The sequence below is a fragment of the Miscanthus floridulus genome, chromosome 17 (assembly GCF_019320115.1).
Source record: "Miscanthus floridulus cultivar M001 chromosome 17, ASM1932011v1, whole genome shotgun sequence".
In the NCBI taxonomy this organism is placed as follows: domain Eukaryota; kingdom Viridiplantae; phylum Streptophyta; class Magnoliopsida; order Poales; family Poaceae; genus Miscanthus; species Miscanthus floridulus.
This window is the reverse complement of record NC_089596.1, coordinates 107,242,052-107,260,236: the sequence shown is the minus strand read 5'-3', so window position 1 is coordinate 107,260,236 and position 18,185 is coordinate 107,242,052. Positions and strand designations below refer to the sequence as shown.

Below are 18,185 nucleotides of genomic sequence, written 5' to 3'. Positions count from 1 at the left end.
TTTTTTCCGCAGGGCTGTTCCGACAGCCCCGCGACAAAAGGATCAGTCACCATCTCTAACTCCGACCCAGCACCACATCTAGTCTTCTTTGCCTCTGATGCACTAGCAATCTCAACGTCCATCAAATCATCACCTCCCCGCTTCTTTGGAACATTCTTACCGCACTACTGTTCACCGACTTTTTCTTGTTATCCCGTTTCGTCCTTCTAAATTTACGTAAAGGTTGATCCTTCTCCCCCTCCTTCACTAGAGACTCACGTGTAGCCAGGGGCGGAGTCGGGTATCTGGCGAGCCTTGGTAGCCTCCACACCTAAAAATTGTTAAAAAAAGTATATGTTGTATATATACATGAATACAAGCTGCCCTACTTGGTCTTGTAGGCCTGATGATGATGGATGTACATAGCAAACCCAATGCAAGGATGTTAATCCATCTAGCAGCCCACTGATACGTCTCGTGTTGACTGGATGCTCTGTCCGTTTCTACGAGATGTTTTGAGTCATTGAAGTACGAGATGTGCACTTATTTTGAAATGGATGGAGCATATGTTTATATAATTTTTTAGTGAGCTAATGTATAGTTGCATTATAGATGTTCGATCTTCAGAAACTCTGCCACACCTACAATTTTTTCCTGCCTCCGCCACTACGTGCAGCCTTCACTGGTGATTTACGTGCATCCTTAGCTGATAGCATGGCACTGTTCACATGCACCTCAACTTCCTTCCCCGTCAACCCTGCTAAAGCCCGCTCCTCCACATCCTCCCCTGGCTTCCCTTTGATCTCCTTCGCACTCTCCTTCCCCACCTCCCTTTCCCAAGAAAGTCCATCCGATCGGGACATGCTACCACTTCCCCAGCCACCTGGACTCCTAGGCTTCTAGGATCCCGCACCTCCACTTCTCCCCAACAAAGCACCACGATACTCCTAAGACCTGTACCCCTGACCACCCGGCGGACGGCGTGGAGGAATGAAGCGCAAATCCTTGGAATATGGTGCAGGTTCATCCTTTCCTAACTTCTTACAGCAAGCACGATCAACATAGCCAATCACTCCACAAATGTAAACAGAAATCAGGCAAGTGTTCATAAGAAATGGGACACCACTGCTCACCTCTGTCTTCCCCCAAATCAGTAATGATCCATCTCCGCAACGGCTTTCGGATGTCAATTCAGACTTTGAGGCAGAGTGATCTAGCCGCCATCTCACCACCATCATCATCAACCTACAGGAACTCACCAATATCATTGCCAATAGTCCTCGCTGCCGCTCTGTTCATCAGACCAAGGGGCAGGTGTTCCACTCGGATCCATATTGGGGTATAGGAGAAATCGATCTCCTCCAAAGATTTTGTTTTATCAAAGTCCGCCAGCACCAACAGCTCCTTCGAGATTATCCATGGCCCATCCTCTAGTGCCTTTCGCTCCCCCGCCGCCTGATTGAAAGAAATAAAGAACACATTGTCTCCAGCATCCTTGCACGTAATCCCTCTTGCTGGGCACCAAATTCATCCCACAGTTTGCTCGAGAACTTCCGGGCGGAGTCGCTTTTCTGAGAATAGCCTTGCCACCGCCTGCGGTTGTCGATCATTGCCACCAACCCCCATCTCAGACCCGATCTTAACGCTTTTCCTCTCCTCCTCCGACAGTTGCATACTCTTCAACATCCCCTCAACGTCATCCATCCTCGCCGGTGAGGGGACGAACCCCCACCACGCTGGGATCTTCCACCGGGAGGCACAGACAACCGGCTAGCAAACTAAGTTTTAGGTTCTTAAGTGGACACAACAGGAGTGCGAAAACCGATCAACAGGGGAAATCCTACACTCCAAACCCAACGATGGACTTGGATCAAGAAGTGGACGCCACAACCGCCCGAGACGCCAAGGAGAGTCCTAGGCACCGGGAACAACCGCTCCGCTTTTTTAGAAAAAAGTGCCAAAATTTTATGGCATTAAGTTAGTATCATAAATAGTATTTTTTATAATGTATTTATTTAGTGTCATAAATATTTATGTTTTTTCTATAACTTTAGTTAAACACAAAAAGTTTAACTTACTCCAATTATAGAAAAGTTATTGTTCAGGAACAAAGAAGAGTGTTTTTTTTTTAAAAAAAAAACTTAGCTGTAGCAACTGTCGCGAGAGAAGGCCGACACAAGAGCGATCGGGTCGGACCGCGCCGCGCGCGAGACGAGGCGAGGGCGAGCGGACAGCGGCGCGGACCCCTCGGGCACAGGCACAGGCACAGGCACAGGCACAGGGCCTGAACTGCTTCCCTCTCCTCGCGCTCCTTCCCGCCTCCACGCCCCGCCCCACCCCACCGGCGCCACGGCCACCTCTGGCGGCCGCCTCGCGGGCCTCCTCCTCTGCACAATCCTCCGGCAGACTTCCCCAGTGCCCCCGCGACCCGTCTGCACCCCCTCCGTGGCTGCCCGCCCTCCTCTGCCCAAACCCTAACCCTAGGTCCGTGCGCCGGTGATTACTCGAGGTACGTGTCATCCTCCTTCACACGCCGTTTTTAGGCCCAATTCGGCGCCCCAGGGTCGCCTGAAGCGTTGTTGGGTTGTGTGGGCAATGGTTATACGAGGCTGGAGCGTGCCCACTGACTGAGCCACTCCTGTCAGGGGAAGCTCTGGCCTAGGCTGGAGGTGATGACCCCTGCTTCATTTTTAGTCTCGTTGGTGTCCATGGGATGCTCCATCAGTCAGCTGTGGATAAGTGCGCTTGCATGATGATAACCACATGCCTAAATGTAGTGTATGTAACCTCCATACATGCATTGTGATGCTGCCCTATGCCAAATTGGCAATGGCCTATTGCAAGCAGCACTCCCTTTTCCTCGCTCAGGTGTACTGTCAGAACGCAGGCTTTTGAATGCGCCTTATATTACCATTAATTAAAATGTTGTTGTGTAACCTTTTCTTCTCGTCCTTTGTTTATGCCTGTCTTTTGTGTTGTTTCTTTCGGATTTTGCTTTCAGTGGTTCGCGCTGGAAGGATACATCTGTTTGCTGCTGCCGTCAGAATGAACTGCCGCTTTCGGGACGTGCAGGCGATGCATGCTTCTGCTTTTCTTCAATGGTGAATGCGGAGCCGTGCTCAATGGGTGGAATTATGGATTATGGTGTTGGTGTCGGCACCAAATCTTCACCACGCAGTATGGCCATTGAGAAAGCTCAGGAGGAGCTCAGGCAGGAGTCTGATGTTCGCGACGAGCGTAGGAGAGAGTTGGAATTTCTAGAGAAAGTATGCCCGCGTCATGTTATCTCTTAGATTATATTTCTGCCTTCACTGTACCTACTTACTTCTATTTATTGCAGGGAGGCAACCCATTGGATTTCAATTTTGTACATCTAGAAACAGTCAGTGTACACTCCGCTTCTCTCACAAATCAAATAGAAGCACAAACTGTGATAAGGTAATGGTTGCTTCCTGATGTATCATTTCATTGCAGTTATCAAAATCATAATGTCACTTAGGAGCCATTTGTTTGCCTTCATTTGCAGTGACGCTAAACGTAGTTTTTCTGCATCACCTCTTGGAGATTCAGTCGAGAGTACCGACAAACCAGGAGGTTCACTGTGCCGCGAAATCAACACAGCAGACAATCTTATGCTTTTGGGTGGAGGTAACAACGACATTGCTGAAGAAAAGGTTGTAAAAAGAGGAACCAAAAGATTAAATGCAGCCCAACCCAAGCAGTCATTGCCCAGTGATGGTCACAAAAATGTGAAAAAGCCTGCTGCTTCTGGTTTGTCACGCCTTGGTGTCAAAAGCCAGGCATATGTTCGGCGCAATAGGTCAAAGCCAAGTAGGGAGAGTGGGAATGTCACATCTATTAGATCTTCTACGATCTCTGCTAAAGTCTATGAGCCAAAAGATGATAAGGTTGTAGCACAAAAAAACAATGCAGGTGATGATGGTGTATTGTCCGTTTCTAGTGTAAAACAGTCTGGATCTAACCATGACAATGCACCAAAGAATACATCTTCTGATTACCAGGCAGCAATGGAGCTGGATGGGATTCAAACCATTCTTGAAAGTGAATGTGTTGTGAATGACGAAGTAAACGAAGCTGGCAATAATAGCAAAGCTAAAGATTTGTCATCAAATGACGCAAATCATGACCATCTCCTTGTTGGGTGTGATGAGATTGCTGCTGAAGTTGCATCTGCAGAAACCCCTGATACCAATTTAAAAGTTGTTATAAGGCCATGCTATTCTAGTGCATCTACATATGATGAGAAAGAGTCATGCTGCTGTCGACGAAAAGGCTGATGATGGACACCTGGATGAATGTATGGCCCATATCCATGAAGGGGAACTTGATAACAACAGGACAGTTCCTGCTTGTGTTGTAGAAGCTTCTATTTCACACAAAGATGTAGTGGGCCCATCTTGCGAAGGCACCGTGAATATTATTGATGAGCATGCAGATGGGGACATCAATCTTGTTGCAGGGAAGATTGATTCTCATGAAGACCTAGATAATAGTAGACATTCTAACATGGTTCTCAAAGGAAGTGGCATATCCGTAGATTTCAGTAGGCCTACTTCTTTGAAGGAAAGTTCCGATCTTGTACAACCTGAAGCCAGTAATATTCCTCATGTGAAAGATGAAATGGAAGTTTGTAACAGTGCAATAGTTGCACAGAAAGACACAGAGTGCTTGTCTTCTGGCCGCAGCATGAACATTGAGGAAAGTCCAGTTTTGGTTAGGAAAAATAGCTATGTTGGGAATTCAAACTCTGCACATCCTATTTCTGTAGGCATTAAGTTGCCTGATGCCTTGTCTTCACCAAAAAATGATGAATCTAATGTGGAGAGTGAGATTAAAAAATCTGAGGAGAACTTGAATAAGATGGAAAAGAAGGCTTATGAAGATTCTATTCTTAAAAACGCTCGTGTTATAGGGGTATAGTTTGTTTATATATATATATTTCTCCTTCTCTGGCATGTTCTTGTTTCTGAAAGAATAACTTTGCTCAGGTAAATATTAAAAAGGCTGATCAACGATCTCCCTGTAACATTGCTTTAGAGAAGAGGAGAAAGAGCCACTGGGATTTTGTTCTTGAGGAGATGGCATGGATGGCTAATGATTTCATGCAGGTACTTTCGCAAGTTATCTCCATATTTCTTCGTCACACTTGTAAATATGTTAATCTAATTACTACCCTTGGCTAATGTGCATAGTCTTACTTTGTTTCTTTGATACGTTGTCTCTGTAAAATAGGAACGACTTTGGAAAAATGTGGCTGCAGCTCAGGTGTGCCATTGGATTGCATCTGATGGTTGTGCCAAGTTTGAAGAAGCAAGCATTCTGAAAAAGCAGAAAGCTGTTATAAAAATCATTGCAAAGGCTATCATGAGTTTCTGGCGTTCAGCTGAGGCTTTACAGACTGCTGACAGGACAGCTAAAATGATGCAACACAATTCAACTATGCTGGAGGAGACAGATCCTTCTGGAATCAAATCTGGAAAAGAACAGGTGAGTAGAAGTATGAAAGTACTCTAGAATAACCTTTTCTCATGGGTTATTTTGTAATTGTGTTCATTCCGTCACATATATTCAAATTTTGAATGCCAATGTATTGAAAGGTTTTGTCACTTCGGTTTCGGTATTTCGGTTTAGTAGAAAGTGGAGGATCGAATTACTCATCAGTTACTTTTTAGCCCTCTGCACAGAGCGGGAGCTCTCTGCACTGGGTACGCCTTTTTTTTTTACTTTTTAGCCCTGCCAGTTTAACTGGTACACACTATTTTTTTACCATTTGATTTATTGTTGTAATCTCCATGTATCTGTATAGGGTCACAACTCACTGGAAGCCAAAGAATCCAGCCAGCAACGGTCACAGATTCATGATTACGCAGTTCGATTTCTTGAATATAACAGTAGAACAGCTGATTTTCATGTGTTGCCTGAAGCCCCACCAACTCCTGACAGGCTGAATGACTTTGGAATCTTGAAAGTGTCTGATCATCTCTCAGAAGTAAATCATCGAAACATTTTGTGTTTTATGATTGATTTCCTTAACTTTCATTATTTACCCTGATGAGCACTCATGGAAACAGGTCCTCTGGTTTGCCAGCTGGGGACATGCACAAATAGCTATGGAATCGTATTCTGATATTTTCTCAATTTTCAGGAAAGTCTCTTCTATACAGTAGCACCTGGGGCAGTGCTGGCATACAGGGAGTCTCTGGAATCTCTTTTCGTGTATCACAAGGTACAGAGAAGCGTTATGTACACTTCCCAAGACTTTAGTGATCACAGTTTGGTTCCTCCCTTTAGCTTCCCTTATGGGACTTCTGTTAAATTGTTGAACCACAAGGTGGACTGGCAAGTTTATGTGTAAACACCTAGCAAAGGAGTTAAGGCAGTTTAGCTTACTTTAGTTACTTAAAGATTTTCAATTTTCCTGCTGTTCTATAAGCAAAATAATCTGAGCTGCTTTTTGTGCACTGTATGGAAGATTTCTGGCCAAATTTACCTCTTTGTTTTTTAGGCATTTCTTTTTTTTCCCTTGAATACGCAGAGCTGCGTATCATTGCATTAAGGAGGAGATAAATAATTTACAACACACCCATGACACATACACACACAACACTCTCTCTCTCTCATACTGGAAACAAACACGCCTTGTACATCATACCATGACCTGACCCAACAAAACCACCATCTTTTTATCTATTAGCGACTTCATTTTTAGACATTTTCTTCATGTACTATCTACTTTTTACTTCCTAAGTCCAGCTTTGATATGCGTGTTACCAAAAAATAGATTCCAAAAATGAACTGCATGTAATGGTTTGTTGCTGTCGCACATGCTTCCTTTTCTAGGTTACGACGCTAGCACCCCTTTGTCTTGCATGCGGAGTTAATGTGTGGCTAATCAGCTGCTGCCCTTCTCCTTCGCACAACACATTCAATCTGCATGCATGCATGCAACAAAGCATCGGCTAAATCGATGCGGAATAAATGGATCGCTGTGGGAGTTTTACTTCTCCTTGGTCGCAGACGCGCTGATAGCGCGGTGGTAGGGCACCCAGGTGCGGCGCTCCCTGCCTGGGTTCGAGCCCTGGTGCTGCACGGGTCGTGTGCCCCTCTCCTTGGTCTGTAACAGTGCAGATAAGTCTGCGGCCACCAAAGAAGCGAGTGCGTGGGAAGTTCCTGCCTGCTTTCCAGGGTTTGGTGGGCCCTTACTTTACGAAGAAGTCAAAGAGAGGTCTCTCCCCCTTTTTGAACCAGTCCCTTACAAGCAACCACGCTGACTCCCCTTGACCTATGTTTTTTTACTTCTTGGTCTTGGTGATGCAAACAAGTGCGCTGATCATATTTGGACGGAGTAGTAGTTAGCACCTTCAACAGCACTGGAGCACTGTTTTACTTTTCGTATCTATATTCACCATTTAGCATTTCTTTTGTAAAACGTATTTACTAGTTACTAATTTCAGGAAGCTGGCAATGCTGAGCTCAACGATGACTATGAAGCATCTGTGTGTGATTCTGTTGCAGGTAAAATGTATCAGTACCTAATATGTTATATGTTGTTATGCACTTAATTCATATCTGTTCTAACTTCTACACAGTTTGTTCAGATTTGCCCCAGGAGAATGCATATGAGGAGGATGAAGGTGAGACGTGTACTTATCTTTCTCCTAAAGCATATGATGGTTTCCTATCGAATATGGTACACAAGAAGAAACACGTAATGCCTCAAAGGATTAGCATTGCAAGGCCATATGAAATTGGTACCTATGTGCCTTATGAACCATGCATGGAAAGCAAGTCAAGGAACCAACCATTGTTATCGAATGGCAAAAGACCTACTTCTTTCCTTGCAATTCCTCCGAAGCGCACCCGCACAGCTGCCAGGCAACGAGTTGTAAGCCCGTTTCATGCTGGTGCTAGTGGACCACCCCAAGTCACAAGTAAGACAGATGTTTCAAGTGGTGACACAAACTCCTACCAAGAGGATCAAAGTTCGTTGCATGGAGGGTCTTTGGCATGGAGGAACACAGATTTTGAATCTACAGTTGATTCTGATAGACAACTGCCTTATGATGCTGGCGAAATGTGCACTAAAGCCATCAAGAAGAAAAAGATGAAGAACTCAGGATACAAAATTGCTCAAAATGCAGCCCATTCATATGTTCCAACTTCCATAAAGGTTAATTTCTCAAGCTTCATTGGCGCTCCCCTGTTACTGACTGACTGCTGGTATTTCCAATGTTTCCTTGATGCAAATTTATTCTCCTAAAGTTGCAGGGCCGTACTTATGATCCAAGAATGCAAGTTGACTTGGTTAATAAATATGAGCAGGTTCAATCTCCCCCCCTCCCCCGGTTGATATTAATGATGATATATTGGCTGTTAGCCCTAACTTTTTTTCCTTCAAAATTTCTGTTAGAAGGAATATCTCAAGAAGAGAGCAGATGTCCACCAATATGATTCAAATGGAAACAGTGGTAGCTTCATCCTCATTTTTATATATAGTGCATGTTTCACCTACGCCATACATGGACTAGCTACATGCTCTTGATATTATTTGGGAGATGACAAATGGCTCTGACCATTTTGTGTTTTGATTTTATCCATAGTTGCATATGGTGGTCAACATGCTTCTAAGAAGCTTAAAATGGGGAAGCAAGGGATAGATATTTCACAAGAAGCTTCTCCTGTTGCGTCACAGATGAGCAACATGGCAAATCCTGCTAGATTTATAAAGTTCATTGCTAATAGGGATCGTGGGAGAAAATGCAAAGCACTAAAGGTATTAGCATTCCTTAGATTAGAGTCATAAGCTTCTCTCTTTGTTGGTCATTACCTTTGTAGTTTGTAACCATGCCAGATGTCACGTATACTGGATTGAACCTTTTGTCAACTGTGTTTCCTCTTTATTTGATCCCTATGTGCCAACATAATGGTAGGAATTATATATATAGTCCATTTGCTAGGTTCTGTGGTCCTACTACTGGTATAGAGCAGTAAGCAACTTTTGTCAATGCGTGTACTTGACTGGCCTAGTCAGGCTCATGCAGTTATAGTTGTATAATGGGGAAACTAGGAAGATTTAGAAATGGATTGCTGATGAAACTTGTGGATAGACTAGGGTAAGAAAGACTGCGTGCTCAGAAAATTTTGCTGCTGCCTCATCTTAACTTTTATAGCTAAGAATTGGTTGAATTATTGCAAGCTGTTTCTAACCCCTCTTCTGTGGTCTCAAGTGAAATTTTGTTTTCTATGCTCTTTGGTTTTCCATTTATTTAATGGGGAGCACCAGATTGATGCTACTCAGTGCATTTCATAGTGTAATCTAATCAGCTGAAGTGTTGGTAGATGAATTTGTGACACATTCTTTCTAACCCTTCTTTTTCTCCCTTTTATTTTGTTTTTTTTATTGTGGGCGCGTGGTTGGATTATTGCATCAGAATCATTAGAATTGTTTCTGTTAAGGTTTCACTTGTATTGTGTACATTCAAGCATCATATTGTTTGGACACCACATGCTTTACAAGTAGAATCTTCTTTCCCATATTTTTTTTCACAAGTCGGCAAATTGTGTATCATTGCATGATAGGAGAGGGTAATCTTTCCCATAATTTGCTAGTATGCTTATCAAAATGTTTTGTGCTTTTGGCAGATGACATCTTCTGGTGGATGGTCAAGCTTCGAGGATCAGGTTCTTTTGTGCTTGAAGTTATTATATATTTATTCTTGACTGTGATTTGTGGTGATGGCTAAATATCTTAAATATTTCAGGCACTTGTTGTCCTTGTCCATGATATGGGTGAAAACTGGGAACTAGTTAGTGATGCAATCAACAGCATCGTGCAGTTCAAGGTATTTTTTTTTTCTGCGATAAATGGACCTTTTGCTATGTAACATGCTTTGTCATGTCACTTAGACATGCAATATGCTCATCTTTTTACTTACAAGACCTACGTTCTACATGTTTTCTGGTTGTAGCCCAGTTAATAGCACTTAGTATGTTTGTTTCTGTTATGTACTTATATGTGTGCCTTGTTTGCAGTAGCTAAGTTGCTACTTTTTCCCATATATTCTCTAATGTTTCCTGTGGCATTATTTTTTTATCATAATAATTTGGTCACCATTTGTCTTATTCACCAAATTGAATCTTCGGTTTTTTTTTGTGTTTTATTTCTCTCTGCAGTGTGTACATAGGCAGCCTAAAGAGTGCAAGGAGCGCCACAAGGTTCTTGTGGATAGAAGCTCTGGTGATTGTGGTGACAGTGCAGATGACTCCGGTTCATCTCAGCATTACCATAATACATTGCCGGGCATTCCAAAGGCATGTTCTCCGACCACCTTGTTTTGTGGGTACTCTTTACTGTCTGTCATGTATGTGGGGTGCAACTCACACAGATGTAACATTCAACCTTTCATTTTTAGGTCCTGCCATACTTTCCTTAAAAATCGAGTCTGCTTTTATTAACACCATTGTAATCTCAGACTTATTTGGAGGTGTGCATTACAGACTCTTGAGTCTCTTAAAATTCTTGACATTGGTATTTATATGTTCACCAGGGCAGCGCAAGGCAATTATTTGAGCGACTTCAAGGACCATTTGACGAAGAGAATCTTAAGGCACATTTTGAAAAAATTATAGTACTCATGCAACAAGGGCATGCCAGACATAGACAGGTTATTATTTTCTCTTATCTTTCTGATTATGTTTATAATGGAGGATTGGTAAATTCTGCTGCACATTTGTTTTTATTATAGCTCACTTGCAGAAGTTTAGGATTTTTTTTGGGTGAAATTGAGTACTTGTTATAGAAGCTATGCATGTCGTTGTAACTTGGTGTTTCAGTATGGGAGTTCCTAACACAGTTAATTTCGCAAAATTAGAACTTATGTGACATTGTAACAAGGAACTACAATTTCTGATGACTCTTCCATAAAACTACTAGCTTTTGGCTCCAGTAACAGAACTGCAACTGGTTTCTACCCCGCTTTATTGAAGGATAATAAGGTTTATTGCCAGTTGCCAGTACATAGAATCAATAGGGATTTCAGCTTGCCATAGCGATGAAACACAGTTTTACATGTGCCCGCGTGGGGCACAAGAAAAATAAATGCAAACTTCAAGAAAGAGTTTGGATAGGCAAAATGGGAGAGAAGTTTTCAGTTACAGCTTCAGTCTTCTCCTTTTTCTGATACTCTATTTGGTAATGTGGTGTGGTGATGGATCGTTTCTCTGGGTTAGGTTCTCTCTCATTAGTTGCAATCACCTTTGAGAATGATGTATTTTTGACATCCTGCTGCAAACAATTTTAACTGTATTGATACTATCTCTTATGGTTATGCCTTGTCTTTTCTTTTCATGAAGGGCAATCGCCAGGAGCTCAAGCCAATCATGCAGCCACATGGTTCCCATGTTATCGCACTTTCACAAGCATGTCTGAACAAAATTTCTGGGGGCACTTTGACGTATGTAATTGCCAACTTGAACTATGGCTTTGAATTTCATTTCTGTGGACATATCTGAAATATGTCACCTTTATGTGCTATATAGTTTCTGTTACAACTCCAGACCCATTAACCAGCATCTAAACATCGTCTTTATATTTTTTGTCTAAACTTAAACAGGCCCCTTGATCTCTGTGATGTAACAAGTCCAAATCTTGATTCAATTACACCTGGCAGTGTGTACCCAGGTTCTCATACAAATGGGATAACACTGCCGAACCATCAGGGTTCTGTTGGTCCTTCTACTCCTACTTCAAATCTGAATTCCAGGTTACCAGTTTCTCCTGCTATGGTTTTGGGCAGCAATTCACCATCACCTTCAACATTGAATAGTCCTAGGTAAATGATCTATACCTAGAGGTGTTAAATGGACTATGTTGTAGAGTTCGTATATAATGTTGTTCTCCATGCCATTTCTGGTATAGGGATGCTCAGAAATATGGTGTTCCCAGACCTACCTCTTTACAGGGTGACGAACAACCAAAGATTCAATATAATCAGATGGTCAATGGCAGAAATCTTCATCAGCCTGGAGTTTCTGCTCCTGGAACTATTCCTTCCGGGGTTGATTGTGGTGCAGGTGCCCGTATGATGCCTTCTGCCCCTCGTATGGGAATGGTGGCAGGACTAAATCGAGGTATGCCTGGTGCCAGGGCAGGCTTTCCAAGGATTAGTTCACCAGCAATGCTAAATGCAGTTCCGTCTGGAAATCTGTTGCCCAACAGTGGGCAAGGTGTGCTCAGTGCAGTAAGTGTCCATCCTGGAGCCATATCTGGTCCTGGCAATTCAATCTCGAGGCCACGTGATCCTATGCAAACATTTCGTGTGAGTTGCTATTTACATTTCATATGCTTATAAATTGCCTCAAATGCCTGAAACTGCTGAATGGTGATACTTTTAACCACTATCTTCACCATCTCCGCCACACTTCGCTGTTTTATGCTCAGCTTGAGTGTGTCTTGCTATTTATTACTGCACAAAGTCAACTAGCTGTACTTATGTAAACAAAAAAAGGCGTATAGGCCTTTCTAGTATTTTCAAGGAAAAAGTTTGTTGCTAATAAGATAGTAAAGTATCCATTGCTAATCCAAAATAGTGGTTTACAAGCTACTCCCTCCATTCCAAATCGTAAGTCGTTCCGACTTTTTCAGATACATAGCTTTTACTATATATCTAGACATAGTGTATATTTAGGTGTGTAGCAAAATCTATGAATCTAGAAAAGCCAAAATAACTTACAATTTGGAACGGAGGGAGCATATGTTTTTTCTAGCAATTTACTGCCCTTCTTTTGTTATTGGATTGCTGTTTCATTTCTCTGTTTGAGATTTTGTTTATTGGCTGTTTCATTTGATTGATGTTCTTTATACTTTTGTTTGTATTACCTGCCGAAACTGGAAAAAAAAATCTTCACACACTCTGAAATGCCATCATAGCTATGGAGGGATTACTTGTCTGTTGTACAAGTTGAATTCAATGGTGGTTCAACTCTTGCATCAAGCTTTTAATAACTACGCCTATAGAGAAGCAGTCTTTAATGAAAATTTGGTGCCGTTGCTGATAGTAAATTTTCTTGTAGCCTGGTCAGGGTATGGAAGAGCATAGGCAGATGTCAGAGTTCGACATGCCAGTTTCACAGGGAAGTGGCCAAGCCACTGTCCAGTTTAGCAGCATGAATCCATCATTGTTGAGTTCTTCACCTGTTCAGCAACCCCAACGGCCACATCAGATGTCACAGTCGTTACACATGTTTGGGAATCCACACCATTCTCAGATCCAGGGAACTAATTCAAGCTCACAACAGCAGGCATATGCTGTGCACTTGGCTAAAGAAAGACAAATGCAACAACATATGGCACCTCAACAGCATAGTGATCTTTCTGGAGCTAGTGCAGTACCCAATGTGCAGAATAGTACTCAAATATTGCAGCATAACCAAGCCTCATCTGCCAATCCAGTCCCTTGTTCAAAACCACAACATCAGCGACAGCAAGCGGCACAAAATCTGCCGGATAGCTCTTCATCTCCCAACCAACCTGCCACTACTACACAACAGAAGCAGAAGAAACAACAGGGACAACAGCAGTCTAGACAAAATCAGTCACAAAGGAACCATGGTAGTCAACAAGCTAAGCTTATGAAGAGCTTAGGACGAGGAAACATGATGCCCCAGACTCCAATTGACAGCACACCATCCAATGCTGCTTGTACTCTGTCAAAGAACCATGTGTCTGAAAAACTGGTGCAACATGGCCAAGGACTTTTCCCTGCTAATACAGCACCAACACCGTCAATGCCTCAACCTGGGAATCAACCTAGGCTAGTCACTTCATTGCCTCAGTCACCAAAGGTGGCAGACCTTGGTAACCAAGGCTTAATGCAGGGTTCTTCAAGTCAGACCCTGTTAGCTTTGCAACAACCTCCACATCATTCCAAATCGCCATTGACCACTCAACTGCAGCAGCGGCAGATTAATCCATCACAGAACAGCATTGAGAGAGCAATGGGGCAACAGAACCACCAAATGAACTCTGACTGTAGGATAGACTTGCATGTTGGTCAGGTCCGACACAATCAGATGGTTACAACATCCATGCCACAAAGTGCAGATTCGTGCAGCCCTGTACTGGCATCTGTGAACCAGCAGAAGCGTGAGGCATCACTCAATCAGACTTCAGCTACCTCATCGTCTAATCTGCTTAGCTCTCCTCAAGATACTTCTTTTGGGTACGAAACGTTGTTGCCATCATCTAGCCAAGACATGCTGCAAAGGCAAGTTTCAGGTGGCTTCCCTATACAGGCTCATGGTGTTGGTGGCCGGTGGAACCAACAAGCCAGAGAGCAATTGCAGTCTCAGCATCAGCAGAGACCAGTTGTTCAAGGCAGTGTATATGCTCCTCCAAATTCTGGGCCTGGCTGATCATTAATTATTTCGGGTTTGTCGGTTTCAGATAGTAAGGTTTCTTTCCATTGTAGAGTTACTGTACAGGTACGTGATTTCCATTGTTTTTGTTTGTTTCATTTTTCGATCCACCCACTTGCACATTAAGCACTAGTGTTCTTTGTCAGTAAGAGGGCATATTTAGGGTTTGGAGCTGCAGGTTAAACTTTTGAAACCATTAGGAGCACATTTTGAGTCACTAACTCTTGCGATTTTGCTTGCTAATCTTGTGATGTTTTGATCTGGTGGTGGTAGGTGTCCGTGCCTTGGAAGCTGTGGACGACAGTGCTTAATCTTACTTGGAGCTAGCTAACTGTACTCACCTTAATGTCAGGTAGATTAGGTAATTAATTGTTCGTGTCTCATTTTGGGCCCTACCTTCTGAAGCTGGGATAGGTTGCAGTCTAGTAGAATGTAGAAGATATAACCGTTCGCGTGCCCTTAAACCTGGCTTGATCCACTTCTTTTTTCATCCGGAACAGTGTTTTCCTCTCACAAATTCTTCCAGAATTCCTCCAAACCATCCAAATTCCTTCAGAATTGTACCATCCGAACGGGGCCTATGAAGGTGGTGGTTGGATTGTTTGTAACCCAGAAACTGGGCCCAGCCCCTTCGTATATCTCTGGCATTAGGTCCATGCTTCTAGATTCGGCAAGTCAGTCAGGATTGTTTTTATCTATTGTATGTATATTAATAGTGCTGCATGTGCTAGTGCTTTTATAACAAGTAAGGTGTTGCATGATGATCTTCTGTCATTCTTAATCGAAACAGAATTAGAGGCTCAGGCGCTCAGCTCGTTCTAGCGACAAGTGAGGCAGGGCTCCAGCGAATGGATGTAGTCCTTTGACATTCAGTTGAGTGCGTTCTTGCACTTTTCTTTCGCTCGGTTGCTGGTTTATAATCCTGCAAACGACTCAGCTCCTTTACGTGACCTTACTCAGCTCTCTCTTTTCCAACGTCTTCTCCCCTTTAGTTTGGGTCGGAGACTCGGCACAGGTTCCTATTATCTATTTGGTTGCAGGGACAGGATGTCTCGTGTTTGGTAGAGGGGATGAAAAGAAATAGGATGGGCGCTGTATTTAACAGCGTTATTAGGCACTGTTTGGTGGGACCCATGTGTTAATCTTTTCTTTTATAAAAAAAAACTCCTAATCTACGGTTTCCGGCTTTTCTTTTCGTTCTTTTTCTTCCCCCTGTCTTATCTTCTTCCTTGGACGCTTCGAGCGGCCGCGTTTCTCATCGCTTGCGTTGTCGGCGGCCTCCTCGCTCATGCTGTCAAGAGGTGCTCGCGTGGCCGCCGGGAGGACCTTGCCCACGCAGCTACCCCCAGACTGTGCGGCCGCCCTCGCGCCGCCCGCAAGTTTTCTCTTTTTGTTTCTTGGATGAAAAAAAAAAGTTTCTTGGATGAAAAAAAAATGGCACAATCACTCTCATCGATACATTTTTAGTAATATTAAATAGGTATCAACATTTATAATATTAAATAGGTATCATTAGATTTTTTTTATGAGATATATTTTTTAGTAATACTTATTTTTAGTGTCAGAAACATGAATACTGTCAAATTTTAGATACTTTAATGAAGAGTGCACGTAGAACTGTACTAATTCTAGAGATTTAATTTTAAAAAAGACTCCTGGAAGAGAATTCCCAACACCATTTGGTAGAGTAGAAATTGATTTTTATACCTTTGTATTTCAATAACTTTTCTAACTTTTGAGCACACTCTACATAATCATCCTTGCTCTCTATCTTTGGATAGCGAGAAATCTATAATAGAGGATATCTATATTTAGAGATCCAATTTAAAAGGTTGTTTGACGGTATTTTTTTTTTACCAAACTATCTATTTCTATAAATTAGGAAGGAAGGACACAGAGAGTTCCTTGGAATTGCTTCGGTATAATTACTTTTTTAAGTAGAATTGCTTTTATTAAGACGAAGTGAGCTGTTTTTAAAGAGGTAGAAGTATAATTCCTTAGAATATTTTGATAGAGGTATCAGTGTGGGAGATTCGGTAATGCTATGACTCTGACGTCCGATGGTTTTCGGACGCCCGTCAGATAAGGATTGGATACGGCACCGCTCGTCCTCCACTCGTCCCTCACGGCCTTATCTGCTCGCATTGCAGTTCATTCACCAGGTACCGCTCCTCCACACGTTCACTGTCGCTGCTCCTCTCCTCCCCCATGGTTCCAAGAGCGCCGCGCGCCCCCGACTGTGCTCCGTAGCGCCACAAGCCGGCGGCGGCGCTCCTCCCCGCCTTCCGCCCGTCCTCCACACACCTCGCTCCCTCCCTAGCCGCCGCCGGCGGCGTCCTCTCCCACTCCGGAGTCCTCTCCCACCACGGCGGCTCCTTCCCCCACACCGACATCTCCTTCCCCAACGCCAGCGTCCTCGTCCCCCCATCGGCTCCCTCATCAACACTGGCGTTGTCGGGTTCATAAACACAGTGTAACGGAACCGACCAATTTATAAGAGCACAAGTACAAAAGCAATCACCGGAGTGATCAAACCGTCATACTTGCACCCATATAAACCCGGTAGTCAACTGAAACCACGAAGGATTTCAAACCAACTTGTATACAACCAAGATCACAGTAATTCAACATAACAAGCCACATGTTACATCCATTTCACAAGTAGTTCATAAGTACCACATACATCAGAGTACACATAGTTATTACAAAACGAGTTCACAAATAGCGGAAGCAAAGTAGTTTAACACCATCACACACACTTAGTTCAAATACAAGCCAGTACCAAAGTCATCTCCAGCAAAAGCAGTAAGATAAGATAATATAGATGATCATGCCCATGATCTAGTCTTCATCCCCTGCAGGGTGGAGACAATACTTGCAGTAGTCGTTATGTAGCACGTCATCTGCAACAAGGGGGAATAAACCCTGAGTACGAGAAGGTACTCAGCTAGACTTACCCGTCGTAAACCAGAAATAAATGACACCAAGGATTATGCAAGGCTTTATCGATGGATCTAGCTTGACAACCATTTTGCATAAAAGCTTTAGTGATATGAGAGCATAATTTGCTTTATGAGTAAGCAGCAATTTAACAATATTAACCTATCAACTAGATTAGCACCTGTACTAGAGCAAGCAATTGATTAACTCCAAACATTAGTAACCATATCTGGTATAATGTTGTATCATCATCATCATCAATTTAACCATCAAGTTCAATTAAGTGCATCTACGTTGCCGCTGCTCAGTCAAGTTCTCACTATCCGAGAGAGATGGCGATTCGAATCGATTCCTATCCAGCTGGAGGGGTATTCCTAACACAAACCCAGGCATACCTCGCGAAGGCAGCCTTAGGTCACCTTTGGTACATCTCAGGAATCGCGGCTCCGAGCAGCGCCGCACCCTCAGGGAGTCCACTCTACCAGGTGGTCAATCTCACCTTGGACTTAAGCCAATAGCTCCCCGCACATCCTTACTACCGCCAGGGTGCGCACTTTCACTTCTCGGTCTTCCGGCCTGAGTTGAGCTACTCGGCTTCGCGGTCGGAACGAGTTATCCGGCCAACTAAGTGATAGGCATGCGTTCAACATGACATGAGGACGTACAGCGAATCGGTCCTTAACCGACACAGACGGGGATAGATCCACAACCAAGACCTCCTTGCCTTGTTGCTTCTCTATCGACCTCCCGCCCAGTCACAATTCATTATTAACACATGGTTATTCTCCACGATAGCGATTATAGCCAACCGTGATAAGACATTTTTCTAA

General features: G+C 43.3%; 1 protein-coding gene across 1 annotated transcript; it reads left to right on the top strand.

Moving 5' to 3' along the window:
• The first annotated feature begins 2,201 nt into the window (after window positions 1–2,201).
• On the top strand, window positions 2,202–15,176 carry LOC136518774 (chromatin modification-related protein EAF1 B-like). Its single transcript, XM_066512469.1, is given in 23 exon segments — window positions 2,202–2,488; window positions 2,981–3,245; window positions 3,320–3,417; window positions 3,506–4,256; window positions 4,258–4,914; window positions 4,989–5,108; window positions 5,233–5,487; window positions 5,807–5,989; window positions 6,146–6,226; window positions 7,455–7,515; window positions 7,590–8,170; window positions 8,263–8,322; window positions 8,411–8,468; window positions 8,601–8,773; window positions 9,643–9,681; window positions 9,762–9,842; window positions 10,174–10,311; window positions 10,548–10,664; window positions 11,353–11,453; window positions 11,613–11,831; window positions 11,918–12,317; window positions 13,072–14,446; window positions 14,689–15,176. Coding segments are annotated over 21 exon segments (5,682 nt in total). The 5' UTR covers window positions 2,202–2,488; window positions 2,981–3,077; the 3' UTR covers window positions 14,413–14,446; window positions 14,689–15,176.
• Window positions 15,177–18,185: the final 3,009 nt, after the last annotated feature.